The following is a 14,645-nucleotide window of genomic DNA, read 5'->3' as shown; positions in this document are numbered from 1 at the left end:
CTACATTTCTAATGGTTGCCCAAGCCATTATAGGCATAGCTGTATTCAAGTAGAATCCAGGTAAAGGAGGCACTTTTAATTAAGTATGTGGCACATGAAACTCACAGGGGGCATTTCTTAGGCCTTCCTTGTTGCAGTTCAGCTGAAAGGAAAACAACATCGAGGAGCATTGCAAAGAGAAAGCCATTAATATGACTGAAATATTTACATCTCTTCTTGAGCTACATTCTCATAGTTTGTACCTGTGTCTTTGACCAAGTGACATAAGAAACTGTCATGTAAATGGTTTTCCTACTGACTGGACAATGTCTTTTCTTATACTGCCCACAAGAGCCGCCAGAGTGGAGTCAGTAAAAACATGTTTAACCAAGGACCTGGTTTCAACACACTTAAGTTGCAGTCGCACCACGCCAAAATTACAGCACCTCGCATTACTGACCAGCAGAGGGCAGTGCGTGAACATTACAATTCAAAAGTATATCTAGTAGTTGAATGCTATGTTTCATGACAGGTAGAGTCTATGCCTGGGAGCTCTGCGAAAAGCAGTAAGCACCTCTTCACACATTGGAGGGAGTACAAACGGACAGGACACTCAAGGGAATTGTATGCCTAAAACCCTACATGCGTTTATTGTAGGACGACCAATCATTATACGGGACTTTCTTCCATCAATGACTATATCTAGCTCACACATGATGGTAAAGAAAATAAACAGATTCATTAAATTATGACAAATATGATTAAATCACTGACCAAATAGAAAATTTATATAATAAAGTAAGAAAAACAAAAGTTGAAAAATATTATAGTTTACAATAATTAATCACATTCAAAGGCTTTACATCTCAAAACATACACAACATGGCCCCTGAACATGACTTCAAACCAAACATGATTCATATATTAAAATTTAAATAACACAGAATGAACTAGAGGCTAAACAATAGCCAGCAAAATAACCTGAAACAAGAATAGAAATACAAAAGAAGTGTGTCCTAATATCATTGCATTACTTGCTTCAGTTTTCAGCAATATGTCGTCTGTACATCACAGTTCTGACCGGTTACAAACCAGGTAGAGTAGCCTGTTGAATACACAATGCAACCGACTGTCGCCGACCTGATTTAAAGGGGGGGAAAAAAAAAAAAGTCTAGCAAGAGTAAAACAAACACATCCTGCACTTGCTAAATTTGGATTGAAACGTCTTTTGTGGACACCCGAACCCGCTTTATTACATCGCTGCGTGAGGATGCTTCTAGTGTACGCAGGCACACCTGGAAACCTGGCAACCCAGCCTGAGGACCTCTTCCAAAAGCCACTGCTCTCCCCAAAATACAAAATTAGTGCTTTTGACTCCCAGGCCAGATTTGATGGCGAGACCCCCTGCCAAAGTTGTAGAAACCCGCGGCAGACCGAGCGACCGCAGCCGCCGACTCATACTTCCGCCAAGTCAGTCCTGCCGTTTAATGGGGGTAACGCGCTCAACTGAAGTACCGCTGTAAACCCATGAACAGGAAGCCAAGCCACCACTCACAGGACCCAAAGCGGAATAAATAAAAAAACAAACCCACCGGAAATAAGTCCTTACCCGCCACCCCCCACTCCTGACCACAAGGCTGCGCGCTATAGACAAGCTGGATGCGTGTGTGAGGAAATCTGCATCAGTCCCGGTGAAGCATACGTGGCTACACTGAGACAGGGATCCAGGCCCTCTGTTCGAACGAGAGCGATACGCGTGTGAATCGTCTGAATGAGAGCGATACGCGTCTGAATCGTCCGAACGAGAGCGATACGCGTGTGAATCGTCCGAACGAGAGCGATACGCGTGTGAATCGTCTGAATGAGAGCGATACGCGTCTGAATCGTCTGAATGAGAGCGATACGCGTCTGAATCGTCTGAATGAGAGCGATACGCGTCTGAATCGTCTGAATGAGAGCGATACGCGTCTGAATCGTCTGAATGAGAGTGATACGCGTGTGAATCGTCTGAATGAGAGCGACACGCGTGTGAATCGTCTGAATGAGAGCGATACGCGTCTGAATCGTCTGAATGAGAGCGATACGCGTGTGAATCGTCTGAATGAGAGTGATACGCGTGTGAATCGTCTGAATGAGAGCGACACGCGTCTGAATCGTCTGAATGAGAGCGATACGCGTCTGAATCGTCTGAATGAGAGTGATACGCGTGTGAATCGTCTGAATGAGCGACACGCGTGTGAATCGTCTGAATGAGAGCGATACGCGTCTGAATCGTCTGAATGAGAGCGATATGAGTGTGAATCGTCCAAACGAGAGCGATACGTGTCTGAATCGTACGAACGCAAGCGACATGTGTCCGAAATCGTCAGTAAAAGCACATAAAGCAGGCAAAGCAGTAGCAACCCTTCCATTACCCTTCTTTTTGCTATATTTATTATTATTTATCATTAAGTGACATTCTGAAGCCAGCCTTGGTAAAAAAAAAAATAAAAAATAAAAAAACTAAACACAAAAGTGGTGTCAAAGTTGGTGAGGAAGGGCTGGTTTGGGAGGGGGGGGCAGAGGCTCCCGGTCCTGGGGGGTCCTGTCACAGCGAGGGCGGGTAGATCTCTTAGGCGCTGGGGCTACAGCTACAGACCGGCGTTCTGGTGCTTGTGGTAAATCTTTCGCCACACTTCCTGAATCTTATCGCACCACCTGTCCGCGTTCCCGCTGGGATCCATTAGATAGTACGTCCTGTGGGGCTGTAAGGAAGAGTCAGCGTTACAGCCCCATTTCTCTGTGTAACACGCAATTTGAAACATTTAAAAAAACCAACCTTAAAAGCCAAAAGCAAAAGTTTACTTTTTGCATTATGGTGTAAAGATCCATCACCAAGACATAGGAGGCATCCTCTGAACAAGTCTTTACCCCGAATGATTCATATCAGAAATCAAATAACCCACAGGATGCACAGCCATTTGCACAACACGCAGTCGATGGGTGTCGATTCTTGCACAATATGCACAATAAACGAAACTTTTTTCCCCTACTCGATTTGAAATTAAGTATTTGTCATTTGTAACATACATTTCATGTAATGTTTTAGTCATCAGTGGGAACTGTCTTAGAGAACTGCAGTGAATCAACTTTAGCCGACATCATAACAAGACGACTGACTCAACCAATGCAGAGTGGCGAGTAGTGTTCCCACAGAGCCCCTATCCCCCACCCCCCCCAGAAGCCAGTAACAGTGTGACGGATGTGCGTGGGGGCGGGGCCTGGTCATACGTTACCGTGTGAACGAAGAAGGTCTTGAAGTTCTTGGCCTCGGGGCGGAGCTCGGGGGACCAGGGGATCTCGCCTTTAAGGACCCGGTTGACCGGGTCCACGTAGTACAGGTGCGGCCCCTCGGTCAGCAGCAGCTGCCTCCGCCGCGCGAACAGCCCCTGGAGCAGACGCGGGCACAGCCTTTAAAAAACTAGAGCTGAATTTCACCTTAAACAAAACTAACCTGAATTAATGAGGAGAACAGGCCTGAACAGGTCTCTAGATGAACTGAATGGCCCATGAGGAGAACAGGCCATTCAGCCCATTTAGAACTTAAGAACACAAAGAGGAGAACAGGCCTTCAGCCCATCTAGAACTGAAGAACACAATGAGGAGAACAGGCCATTCAGCCCATTTAGAACTGAAGAACACAATGAGGAGAACAGGCCATTCAGCCCATCTAGAACTGAAGAACACAATGAGGAGAACAGGCCATTCAGCCCATCTAGAACTGAAGAACACAATGAGGAGAACAGGCCATTCAGCCCATTTAGAACTTAAGAACACAAAGAGGAGAACAGGCCTTCAGCCCATCTAGAACTGAAGAACACAATGAGGAGAACAGGCCATTCAGCCCATTTAGAACTGAAGAACACAATGAGGAGAACAGGCCATTCAGCCCATCTAGAACTGAAGAACACAATGAGGAGAACAGGCCATTCAGCCCATTTAGAACTGAAGAACACAATGAGGAGAACAGGCCATTCAGCCCATCTAGAACTGAAGAACACAATGAGGAGAACAGGCCATTCAGCCCATTTAGAACTGAAGAACACAATGAGGAGAACAGGCCATTCAGTCCATCTAGAACTGAAGAACACAATGAGGAGAACAGGCCATTCAGCCCATCTAGAACTGAAGAACACAATGAGGAGAACAGGCCATTCAGCCCATCTAGAACTGAAGAACACAACGAGGAGAACAGGCCATTCAGCCCATCTAGAACTATTAAAAAAAAAAAAAAAAAAAAAAAAAAAACAGGAATTTTTTGGGGAATTACACCATGTCATTCCACTATCAATATCTGCTACTAAACATGGAATAAATATAGAATCTTACCACTGGTTTTACAAGTAAAGGTGTCCCTTTCAAAATTCAGTGGTTATTTATTGTATTGAACAGCCCAATGGAAAAATAAACATGCAAATAGAAAGCGGGGTAGGCATTTACAACGGCCGTTCGCAAAATCATTTTACGCTGCCGTAACTCCTTTCAGTTAATTCTCATTTGATTGATGCCACTTTAATCGCGTACAGGACACGTACACGCTCGTACAAGCACAAGCCTTCCAACGATTTATGGAATGTTTCAGTTGAATTTTATTACAAAGAGTGAGAGCTCTGCAAGTCGGCGTGAGCAGTTTCTTCAGCACAGCATTGCGCATTCAACCGTAACATTACCCAATAATATGCAAGAAGTCGTGGCGGTGTAATTGTTTTTTTCTGTCGGTTACCGAAAGATTTTACTAATTTCCCCAACCGATCAGCAAGGAAAATTAAAATCCTTCGGGGAGTGGGTCAGAAAAACAGGAAGCATGAAGTCTAGCTAGGATACATACAAACATGTACTAATTACTGCTCAGCACATTTGCATTGGGGCATAATAATACCAAGACAATTGCATTTGACGACTCTGTGCGTTTATAAATAGTTCCTGAAACCTGTTCAGAAATGTATTTGCAGGGCTCTTATCCAAGCCTGACGGCTATGTGCTGTGCAGTGCCACGTCGGTGCTGTAAGGTGTTCAAGAAATTAAATCTAAGACAAAAGGAGGCGCTTGGCAAAGCTGTGTCAAAGACCTCCCGCGTGCTGATTGGGCGGGCAGGTCAGCTGCTGCTTGGGATTGGTCGGCCTAGTGATCACCTGATGAGCTCTCGGTCCTCACACAGTACATAAGACGGTCTATGATTGGGGTGCCAGGAGGGCCTTAGGTGCATGTGTCTATGATGCATAAAACAAGACAGCACTCTGAATAGTCAGAAATACCCCCATGTGCATTATGGTCCTGATTGTGCTTAATTTCTGTATATATGCAAAATGCAACACAAAACTGCTTACAATGACTTTTAAAAACTAAAATGGATAAACGCACACAGAAGCATTCATTTTGCAAACAGCAGTGATTCAAAGCACATCATTTTGAGTAAGTGATGGCAATTCATCGGATTTAAGCCTACCTTCCTTTTGTCCACCGGCCCCATCTTCAGTATCAAATTATTCTCTACAAATTGGTGCCTTAATAAATGAAAAGAAATGACAAAGAAATTAGGTAAAATCTGAAGTAAATTGAACAAATCTAACAATTTTACAATTTATTTTTTATGTATATGTATATGTGTGTGTGTGTGTGTGTGAGTGTGACATTCCCAGGTTTCACATGTAGACCGAGGTGTTGTTAGAGTCAAAGCTTTACACAGGGATGAAAAAACCAAGCGCATGCTTGCGTAAATAAATCAGTGGAGACAGAGCCACTCCACAACCATAAATGGGGCCAACCAACCCTGTTAGCCGAGTCAACGTTATGGTCATTACAGAGATAATGACGACGATCAATTAAGCACGTGACGCCTGATAGGACTTCTCAGACAAACATGTTTTGGCTCCCGCCTTCCTGTCCCCATGACAGTGGGATGGGGGCAGGGCTAAGGAGGGGGGCGAGGCTGGGGGCGGGGCTCTACCAGGGGTTCCTGCTGGTCTGTTTCTCCAGCAGCAGTAGCTTCTCCTCGTTGGAGAACTGCAGGTCCAGCTCGAAGGCGTTGTTGTCCAGGTCGTGGACGTACTGCTCGATGTTGCTGCGGGACCTCTGCGGGGGGGCGTTGTCGGGCACGGACAGCGAGCGGGAGGAGCCGGACTGCTCCACCTGCAGGCTGCTGAACTGGCTGAGGAGGTCGTCGTACTGCGGAGGCAGGGAGAGCGACAGGCGTTTCAGAGAGGACCGTCAACCCCACCCAAATACCCGCTCCACCCAAATATCTGCTCCACCCAAATACCCGCTCCACCCAAATATCTGCTCCACCCAAATACCTGCTCCACCCAAATATCTGCTCCATCCAAATACCTGCTCCACGCAAATACCTGCTCCATCCAAATACCTGCTCCACCCAAATACCCGCTCCACCCAAATATCTGCTCCACCCAAATACCTGCTCCATCCAAATACCCGCTCCACCCAAATACCCTCTCTGCCAAAATACCCGCTCCACCCAAATATGTCACATGACCTAACGGCCGACGCCCCGCCCCGCTCACATGGCCGTAGCAGTCCTCCTCGTCCTCGGACATGGCGGGCAGGTAGGGGGTGAGGCTGGGGGGCGTCTGCAGGTGCAGGTTCTCCCACGAGATGCTCTCGAAGAAGGGGTGCCCCCTCAGGGGGTTGTACCCGCCCATCTCGTCGCAGCCAATCCGCTTCGAGGGGTTCAAAGACTGAAGGAGAGGCAAGCGAACTGTCAGAAACTCGGCTATCTCCAGCCCCACACGAGCACAGAAAACGCTGAAAAATGATCCCAGACGTTTTCACAGGGACAGTCCACAGTTCTGAGCCCAGGCATTAGCGTGTCCAGTAAAGTTAGCGAAGGTTTATGTTTATCAGCAGTCCCTGGGCCAGCCTGCACATTATACTGCACCCTTGAGCAAGGTATTTAACCGGCATTGCTTCAGTATATGTTGTTGGGAAACAGACATTTTTGTGTATTCTGCGTTTGGGAAGTTTCTGCTGGGTCCCGGAGGGGAGGGGGGCGAGCCCCCCTGTTGTATTTCAATTTCAATGTGAATGGAACCTGTTTGAATAGATAGGCTGGGTTTGAATTTGAATGGTCCAATCGGAAGGAAGCACAGCCTTTAATCACCAATCAGAGGCAGCGCTCCACCTCTGACATTATGCAAAATGTATCCACTGAAAACTGTATAAATCCAATTACCCACCGGTACTTTTTTGAACTTTCTCGCTGAGTTGTTTCCGTAGTCGGCTTAGTAATAAATCTTCCTGTTTTTACTACAAACTTCTGATCTGCTTCTTCCTGGGATAGCGGTCATTTTACTTGTTTTCGGTAATATCTTGAATAAACAATGTATAAATGGATGCTATGTAGATGCTATGTAAAAAGTTGCGTAAGTCGCTCTGGATAAGAGCGTCTGCTAAATGCCTGTAATGTAAATGTAACGTAATGAAAAGATAAATACACAAAGTCACAAAGATATGTAATAATAATGAGAAACGAGAGGGACTTACTAACAGCTGCTCAACGAGATCCTTCGCTTTTGGGAAGAACTTCTCCGGAAATTCATATTCAAGCTTTATGATCTTCTGGAATATTAGGTACTCGTTTCTGGCGACAGAGAGACATTTGAAAGGGATCAAAACCCGAACCTCGCTCGCGCGTTTTCACATGTAACGATTCAGCGTTTTCTATTGGCCCTCCCCTCAAACGGCCGTGGGGGGGGGCTGAGGACCGGAGGTGGTGGGCGGGCACGGCGGCGTGCCGGTCTGCCAGGGGGCTCCCTGAGGAGTGGCACCCCTGTTATTTTGCCAGGTGGTGGCCCGGTCATGTGACCAGGCTTCTGTAGTTCTCCGGGCATGCTCTATACAAACACGTCACACGCGCCTCCGCTATCGTTTCCGGGTCATTTCACACAGTCCTTTTAAAAAAAAATAATAATAATAAGAAATTATTTTTAGACCGTCCTTCTAGTCTTTGGTTTCACTAAACAGCGGCTGCTCTAAAGCAGGTCGTTGCGACTTTCGCTGCAGGAAATCAGCAGGGGCTGATTTCTGTCCGTTTCCGCGGTTACCCGCGCCCCAAAACCCGCAGCCTTCTGGCCCACGTCTGCAGGCTGCTCCGCGCTGACATCGCGTCGCAGCTGAAACTACAATTCGACCGCGCTCACAGAGGCCGAGAGGAAATTCACACGCGAGAAAAGAATTTCGCGAAAAAGCGAAGGGCACTCACCCGGCTCTGAATGGGGGGAGTCCTGCCACCAGCTGGTAGATTATACAGCCCAGGGCCCACAGGTCTGAGCTGAAGCACAAGACGACGAATTAAGTTAGTTATTCCGAGTTTAACTCGTAAAAAAAAACGACGGAGAGAACGTTCTAGAAAACGGAATGCCGTCGTACCTTTTGCAGGCGGACTTCTCCGTCAGCAGCTCCGGAGAGACGTACTGCGCGGTTCCGACGAACGAGTTCGCTCGCGCTGCGGAGGTAAGAACAGCCAGAGTCAGGAAAAAAAAAAAAAAAACAAAGACCTGAACTGCCAGAGACAAGATACTCCACTTGTAGAGAGTACGGGACGTCTGAGCCGTTACAGTCCAATGGGCTGCACGCTGACTCCCGTACACGGGCCTAAAAATGCACCAACGCCGTGCTCCATGGAGGACTTTGGAGTAGCACACTGAAAAGTAGCGTAACACATAAAAAAACGACCTCAAAATCACAAGAGCAAGAAAAAGAAAATTGCGTGCCTTGCTTGCTGTCCGGACACAACTGCTTTGCGGTCCCGAAGTCCGTTATTTGAATGTGCATCTCTTCATTCAGTAAAATATTCTCTGGTTTCAGGTCCCTGAGAGGAGGAAAAAAAAAAACTCACAACTATTAAAATGAGGAAGTACGCAAGGATTCGAAGAAACGCACCACATTAGCATTGGCCTAATTCACAAACCAATGTTTGTTGCTTTTGAACAATATTTAATACAATTTCCAGTTAAATGAAATAAAAAGCAGAATTATGAACGGTAGCAGGTCTGACAGACGCCACACGGAAGCCCTAACGCTCTGTACGCTCACCTGTGTATAATCCCCTTGGCGTGCAGATATTCCAGCGCGCAGACGATCTCTGCCGAGTAGAACCTGGTGCAGGTCTCGTCGAAAGAGCCTATTTTGCGGATGTACCTGAGCAGCTCCCCGCTCTTGGCGTAGCTCAAGCCGAAATCTGAGAGCACGGGGATCAAGGAACGTTCGACGACCCGAAACGCAGAATTGCGGCGAGGGTTCGCGTCCAGCCCCCCCCCCCCCCCCCGCCGGCCACGCCCTTTTTTCGGCAGCCCGTCCGAAAGGAAAGGAAAGGAAAGGATACACAGCTTCTCCTCGTCGTGGAAGGTGAAGTAGAGCTTGACGAAGAAGGGATGGTCCAGGTGCGACATGACGTCGCGCTCCCTCTTGACGTACTGGGCCTTGTTCTCCTTGATGATGTGCCGCTTCTCCAGGATTTTGACTGGAAGGAGAAAACGGCAGGATGAGAGGGCGGCCGAGTGGCGTGACGGGTAAGCAGCTGGTCTTGTAACCTAAAGGCCGCAGGTTCGATCCCCAAGTAGGACACTGCCGTCGTTCCCTTGAGCAAGGTGCTTAACCCGAATAGAGTGTCACAGTGATGACGTCTTTTTGTAGGCCAACCTGGACGTTTCTTCCACCGTGGGTTCCCTCGTTCAGATTTCCAATGCTTTTCTCCCCACGGGGATTTCGTTTTCTGCCTAAAATAAGGTCTGTGGTGAACGTAAGCCTAAGAGAGTTTCACGTTTGTTCTATGAGACAAATTAAACCCATTAATATCTCAACCGTGAATTTCAAAGCCGTTACTTGCTTTAAAAAAGTAAGTTGCTAACGAGTTGAAGCTAACGTGAAACTATCTTAGGCTTACGTTCACCACAGACCTTATTTTCGGCAGAAAAAGCAATCCCTCTGGGAAAAAAAGCATTGGGAATCTGAACGAGGGAAGCCATGGCTCAAAAATGAGAACTCACTTCCGGGTTTTAGGACTACAAACTGTAACAATCTATTGCTTCGGTGTATATCCAGCTGTATAAATGGATGCGATGTAAAAGCTATGTAAAAAAAAAGTTGTGTAAGTCGCTCTGGATAAGAGCAGGAACTCCATCGCCGGGAGACTTCCGGAACAGCCCGTGACATTCTGCACAGAGCACAGGCTTCGAAGCGGCTGTTCCGAAGTTTAAACGTGGCGTGTCCTCACTTTCATGTGTACGGTCACACTTCAGGCCAATCGTTTAACAATACGCATGCCCACGTCATCATTCTACTGACACCAGTGTCTCGCATGGCACTAGCCTCTTCGTTAGGCGCGTCTACGCTAACGTTTAAACGCAAAGGCCTTACTTGCATACTCCTTTGATGTCGACAGTTCTCTCGCCAGAACAACCTGTGGAGGGGAAAAAAAAAAAAAAAAAACTGTCCATTAGAAGAAAACCCAAACAAAAAAAGAATGACTCTTGCCTGTCCCACCCCAAGACTGGGAAAAACCCAGAACAATCGCACTAGCGAGCACCGCTAAGTCATTTATCAGGCGAAACAAACCAGAGCCGAAGGGGGGAGCGGCGCGGTTCACCTTCACGCCGAAAGAAAGGTTACCGAGGAAGCGCTAGCAATTAAAGCTACCTGGACACGCGGCTGCTTTCGCAGCCTCCAGCTGAATAAACTACAGCGGTTTTGTGGCGGGCGGGCGGGGGGGGGGTTGGGGAGCACAGCCCCGCTCACCGTAGAGAAGGAGCCTTCTCCGAGGATCTTGCCGAACTTGAAGTCCTCGGGCCTCTTCTTGCGGGGGGGCTGGGGGTTCGTGATTACGGGTGCCGGGTCCATTAGACACCGAGCGGGTCTCCCTGTTACTGCTGCGACACGAGGGAAATAAAAAAAGCATCGGTGCTCACGTGCAAAGCACCAACACAGCTTTCAACGCCTCCCGATCGCGTACAGCTCATCGAAAGTACACAGTACGCACTGGATAGTACACAGTGGTTTTGAGTCACACTGGTTTGCAGCTGTCACGTGGCGTGGCGTGACTGCTTCTTCTCTAAAGCATCCCACCTACAGATGACAGCTGTACACCCCTTACTGTTAAGCAGAAAAGCCCACAGACCACTATTACTTACTACTGACCCGAAACGCCCACAGCCAACACAAAAACAGCACTGCCCGAAACCAACTGGTTCTGACACAGCGCAGACAGAAGGTGGGGGGGGGAAGGGCAGGTACTTTCCACACACCTGCTACACGTAACGCGGGTCCAACACAGATATGCTCCCGACCATGGAGTCCCATATCCCAACCCTGTTACACACGAGCACGCCCGCAGACCACGCCATGCCGGGTCTGGGTCGACCCGTTAACCAGCACCGAGCCGAGCCCCAGCGGACGAGCGAGACCTGTGCCCCCCCCACTGTAGAACGCCTCCCCCCAGCCCACAGAACGAGCCGAGCACCCCCAGAAGCAAGGCCAATGCCCGCAGGAGAGCCGACTCGGCATACGGTCTGCCGGGACCCCTCATCACCAGGGAACGCAGTCCCACCACGACGGGACTGCACAGGCGGGAGCAAACAGAGGGGAGCGGACAGCGAGGAGCAGACGGTGACACAGGAGACCCTGAGCACAGCCCAGAAAACAACCGCTTCCACATGCTGAAAGAGCCACTGCGCTGACTGCTCCAATGCTACTCGCTGCTGCTGGGTCATACTGCTCCAACACTACTCACTGCTGCTGGGTCATACTGCTCCAACACTACTCACTGCTGCTGGGTCATACTGCTCCAATGCTACTCACTGCTGCTGGGTCATACTGCTCCAACACTACTCACTGCTGCTGGGTCATACTGCTCCAGCGCTACTCACTGCTGCTGGGTCATACTGCTCCAGCGCTACTCACTGCTGCTGGGTCATACTGCTCCAACGCTACTCACAGCTGCTGGGTCATACTGCTCCAACGCTATTCACTGCTGCTGGGTCATACTGCTCCAGCGCTACTCACTGCTGCTGGGTCATACTGCTCCAGCGCTACTCACTGCTGCTGGGTCATACTGCTCCAACGCTACTCGCAGCTGCTGGGTCATACTGCTCCAACGCTATTCACTGCTGCTGGGTCATACTGCTCCAACGCTATTCACTGCTGCTGGGTCATACTGCTCCAGCGCTACTCACTGCTGCTGGGTCATACTGCTCCAATGCTACTCACTGCTGCTCGGTCATACTGCTCCAACAGTACTCACTGCTGCTGGGTCATACTGCTCCAACACTACTCACTGCTGCTGGGTCATACTGCTCCAACACTACTCACTCCTGCTGGGTCATACTGCTCCAACACTACTCACTGCTGCTGGGTCATACTGTTGCACTGACAGCTCCAACGCTACTCACTGCTGCTGGGTCATACTGTTGCGCTGACAGCTCCAACGCTACTCACTGCTGCTGGGTCATACTGTTGCGCTGACAGCTCCAACTCTACTCACTGCTGCTGGGTCACACTGTTGCACCGACAGCTCCAACACTACACACTGCTGCTGGGTCATACTGTTGCACCGACTGCTCCAACACTACTCACAGCTGCTGGGTCATACTGCTCCAAAACTACTCACTGTTGTTGGGTCATACTGCTCCAACACGACTCACTGCTGCTGGGTCATACTGCTACATTTACTGTTCAAAGGCTACTGACTGCTGCTGGGTCATACTGTTGCACTGACTGCTCAAACGCTACTCACTGCTACTGGATCATACTGCTCCAACTCTAGGTAAAAACAAGACAAACTCAGCCTTCTATTTTTAATGTATAAGGCTGCTTCACAAACACACCACAGGCTAATCTGACAGACAGGCAAAACACCTTAATTAGGACAATCCTGAATGTCAATCTAACTACTACTCCCTTTGGCTACAAAAGCAAAAGCTTAGCAGCATTACAGGCCAGACTTCACCAATACAAACAACTATAATGTAACTTACACAAACATAGGAGGAAGAAGCATGATAGACAAAAATGGTAATAGAGGAAGAGGAAGAGACAGAGACAGAAAGAGAAAGAAGTGTAACATTTTTGCCGTTAATAAGCCTTATTAGGGTCACTTCAGCACAACAGGGGCCCGGTATTGTTATTATTGGCCGGGTCGCTAGACAGCGTGCACACACGATCAGTACTGTGAACTTACAACTTACTTCGGTAGCTAAAAGCTAACAAACAGTGTACAACCCCTGCAGTCATCGCGCGTAACTTAACATTTAGCTACAATGTTTTCCATGACATAGTTAAAATCTCATATTGTTCCCTTTCAGTTCATCACCTAAGTTTTTCATTAGTTGGACAGCTGACGTTAGCTACAGAACTTCTTCCCTGGGCTGTCCGCGGTTAGCCAGCTAATACTGTCTTGCAACCTAAAAATATATCTACTTAGCGTAGATTGCGAGCTGTTTTCTGAGTAGTGGGATTAATAGTTTTATGTAGTTACTTGCAATTCAGTGACATTACAGGAAACAACAGTTATACATCACACTGCTAGTTTGTATCCAAAAAAGATATCCCTTAAAGTTTTACCTGGATGTGTGGTCATAGGACGAGATCACAGGTCCCTCGCTACGGTTAGCCCGCTAAACTCATAAACCCATTTCCCCAACTTAGTCGGCTAGCTAATTAAGTAGCCGGCTTGCTAACACCACGCTATCGGTATTCAGTTTATCCCAAGCTGTCAGGATAGCTACACTATGCTGACTGAATGAATCATAGACTGGGACGAGCACTAGATTAAGTAAACTTTTTCCTCTACCAGGCAGCTTGTATTGTGTCGCTGCGTTAGCTTGCCAGCTAATCCGGCTACCTAGCTTTTCTTCTTCTACTTGAGTGTAGCTAGTTAGCTAAATAAACCAATGTAGCAGCTATGCAATGCTAGTCTCATACCTGAATTTAGAGCCTTTCGGACGTTTGTTCTAACAGCTGCCACAATACGTCTTTGCCTGAATAACCGCTTCGAATTACGACTGAGGCAACAATACCAATACTCACAATTTAACTAGTAGTCCTTGCCATGGAGGTTTTCCGCCAATATTTATTTGGATTTGATCATCACAGAACCGCCAGTAATGGCTGCCGCTGCACCTTCATCTTCTGGCCGTGATGTCATTCCACAACAACGTTACGCACTTCCATTGGCCTTCGCCAATCACGGCACACCCCCATTGGCCTTCTCTGCTATCAATTAAGAAGATGGTAATCCGTGGCCAGCGCGGGGTTGTGTTGTGTTGTGTTTCTCTTCAAAAAATAATGCGCACTCTTCTCTTATTGGTGCAGACTTCCATTTGACAAATGCGGGCCAATTATAAACAAGGATGTGCGTTGCAAATAAAAAAAAAAGAAACAGGCCGGTGCTTCAATGGCGTCGAAATTCTGCAGTCACCTGTGTTGGCACGCTCCGTGGCTAATGTTTTGCAGTGCATATATCCCAGGCAACTGTGTTTCAGTCGCGCATGACGCTGCATATTCCCGCACAGTTCCAGCTGAGCCTACCAGCCTTTTCTAATTACATTATAAGTTATCAGTGACAATGAGCCAATGTTAAAATATGTAAAGGTAGGCAACATGCAACCTCGCAATATATC

The 14,645-nt window shown here is 47.9% G+C and overlaps 1 protein-coding gene across 3 annotated transcripts; it reads right to left on the bottom strand.

Annotated features, from left to right (window-relative positions):
- Nucleotides 1–597: 597 nt before the first annotated feature.
- LOC118217213 (3-phosphoinositide-dependent protein kinase 1-like) lies at nt 598–14,203 on the bottom strand. 3 transcript variants are annotated; one of them, XM_035399046.1, is made up of 14 exons: nt 14,053–14,203; nt 10,768–10,898; nt 10,390–10,432; nt 9,356–9,493; nt 9,067–9,211; nt 8,745–8,842; nt 8,401–8,476; nt 8,234–8,302; nt 7,516–7,612; nt 6,537–6,710; nt 5,966–6,183; nt 5,465–5,522; nt 3,255–3,407; nt 598–2,723 (listed from the first exon to the last, which is right to left on the bottom strand). In XM_035399046.1, exons 2-14 carry the CDS (start codon nt 10,867–10,869, stop codon nt 2,610–2,612), a joined length of 1,485 nt encoding a protein of 494 aa, XP_035254937.1. In that variant the 5' UTR covers nt 10,870–10,898; nt 14,053–14,203; the 3' UTR covers nt 598–2,609. The 3 variants fall into 3 exon arrangements, with proteins under 3 accessions (XP_035254937.1, XP_035254939.1, XP_035254940.1); XM_035399048.1 differs by having other exon boundaries at nt 10,768–10,895; nt 14,053–14,176; XM_035399049.1 differs by lacking the exon at nt 14,053–14,203 and adding an exon at nt 13,948–14,040.
- Nucleotides 14,204–14,645: the final 442 nt, after the last annotated feature.

This window comes from Anguilla anguilla, chromosome 17 (assembly GCF_013347855.1).
Source record: "Anguilla anguilla isolate fAngAng1 chromosome 17, fAngAng1.pri, whole genome shotgun sequence".
Classification (NCBI taxonomy): Eukaryota; Metazoa; Chordata; class Actinopteri; order Anguilliformes; family Anguillidae; genus Anguilla; species Anguilla anguilla.
The sequence above is the reverse complement of the archived record's forward strand: the minus strand, read 5'-3'. Positions and strand labels throughout refer to the sequence as shown.

Excerpts from the sequence above, each read along its gene's own strand:
- LOC118217213 (XM_035399046.1), bottom strand. The coding sequence starts at position 10,869 with ATGGACCCGGCACCCGTAATCACGAACCCCCAGCCCCCCCGCAAGAAG. Across the intron at positions 6,184-6,536 it reads AGGAGGACTGCTACGGCCAT|TACGACGACCTCCTCAGCCA; the intron begins GTGAGCGGGGCG and ends CTGCCTCCGCAG. Across the intron at positions 2,724-3,254 it reads AGACCTTCTTCGTTCACACG|CCCCACAGGACGTACTATCT; the intron begins GTAACGTATGAC and ends TCTTCCTTACAG.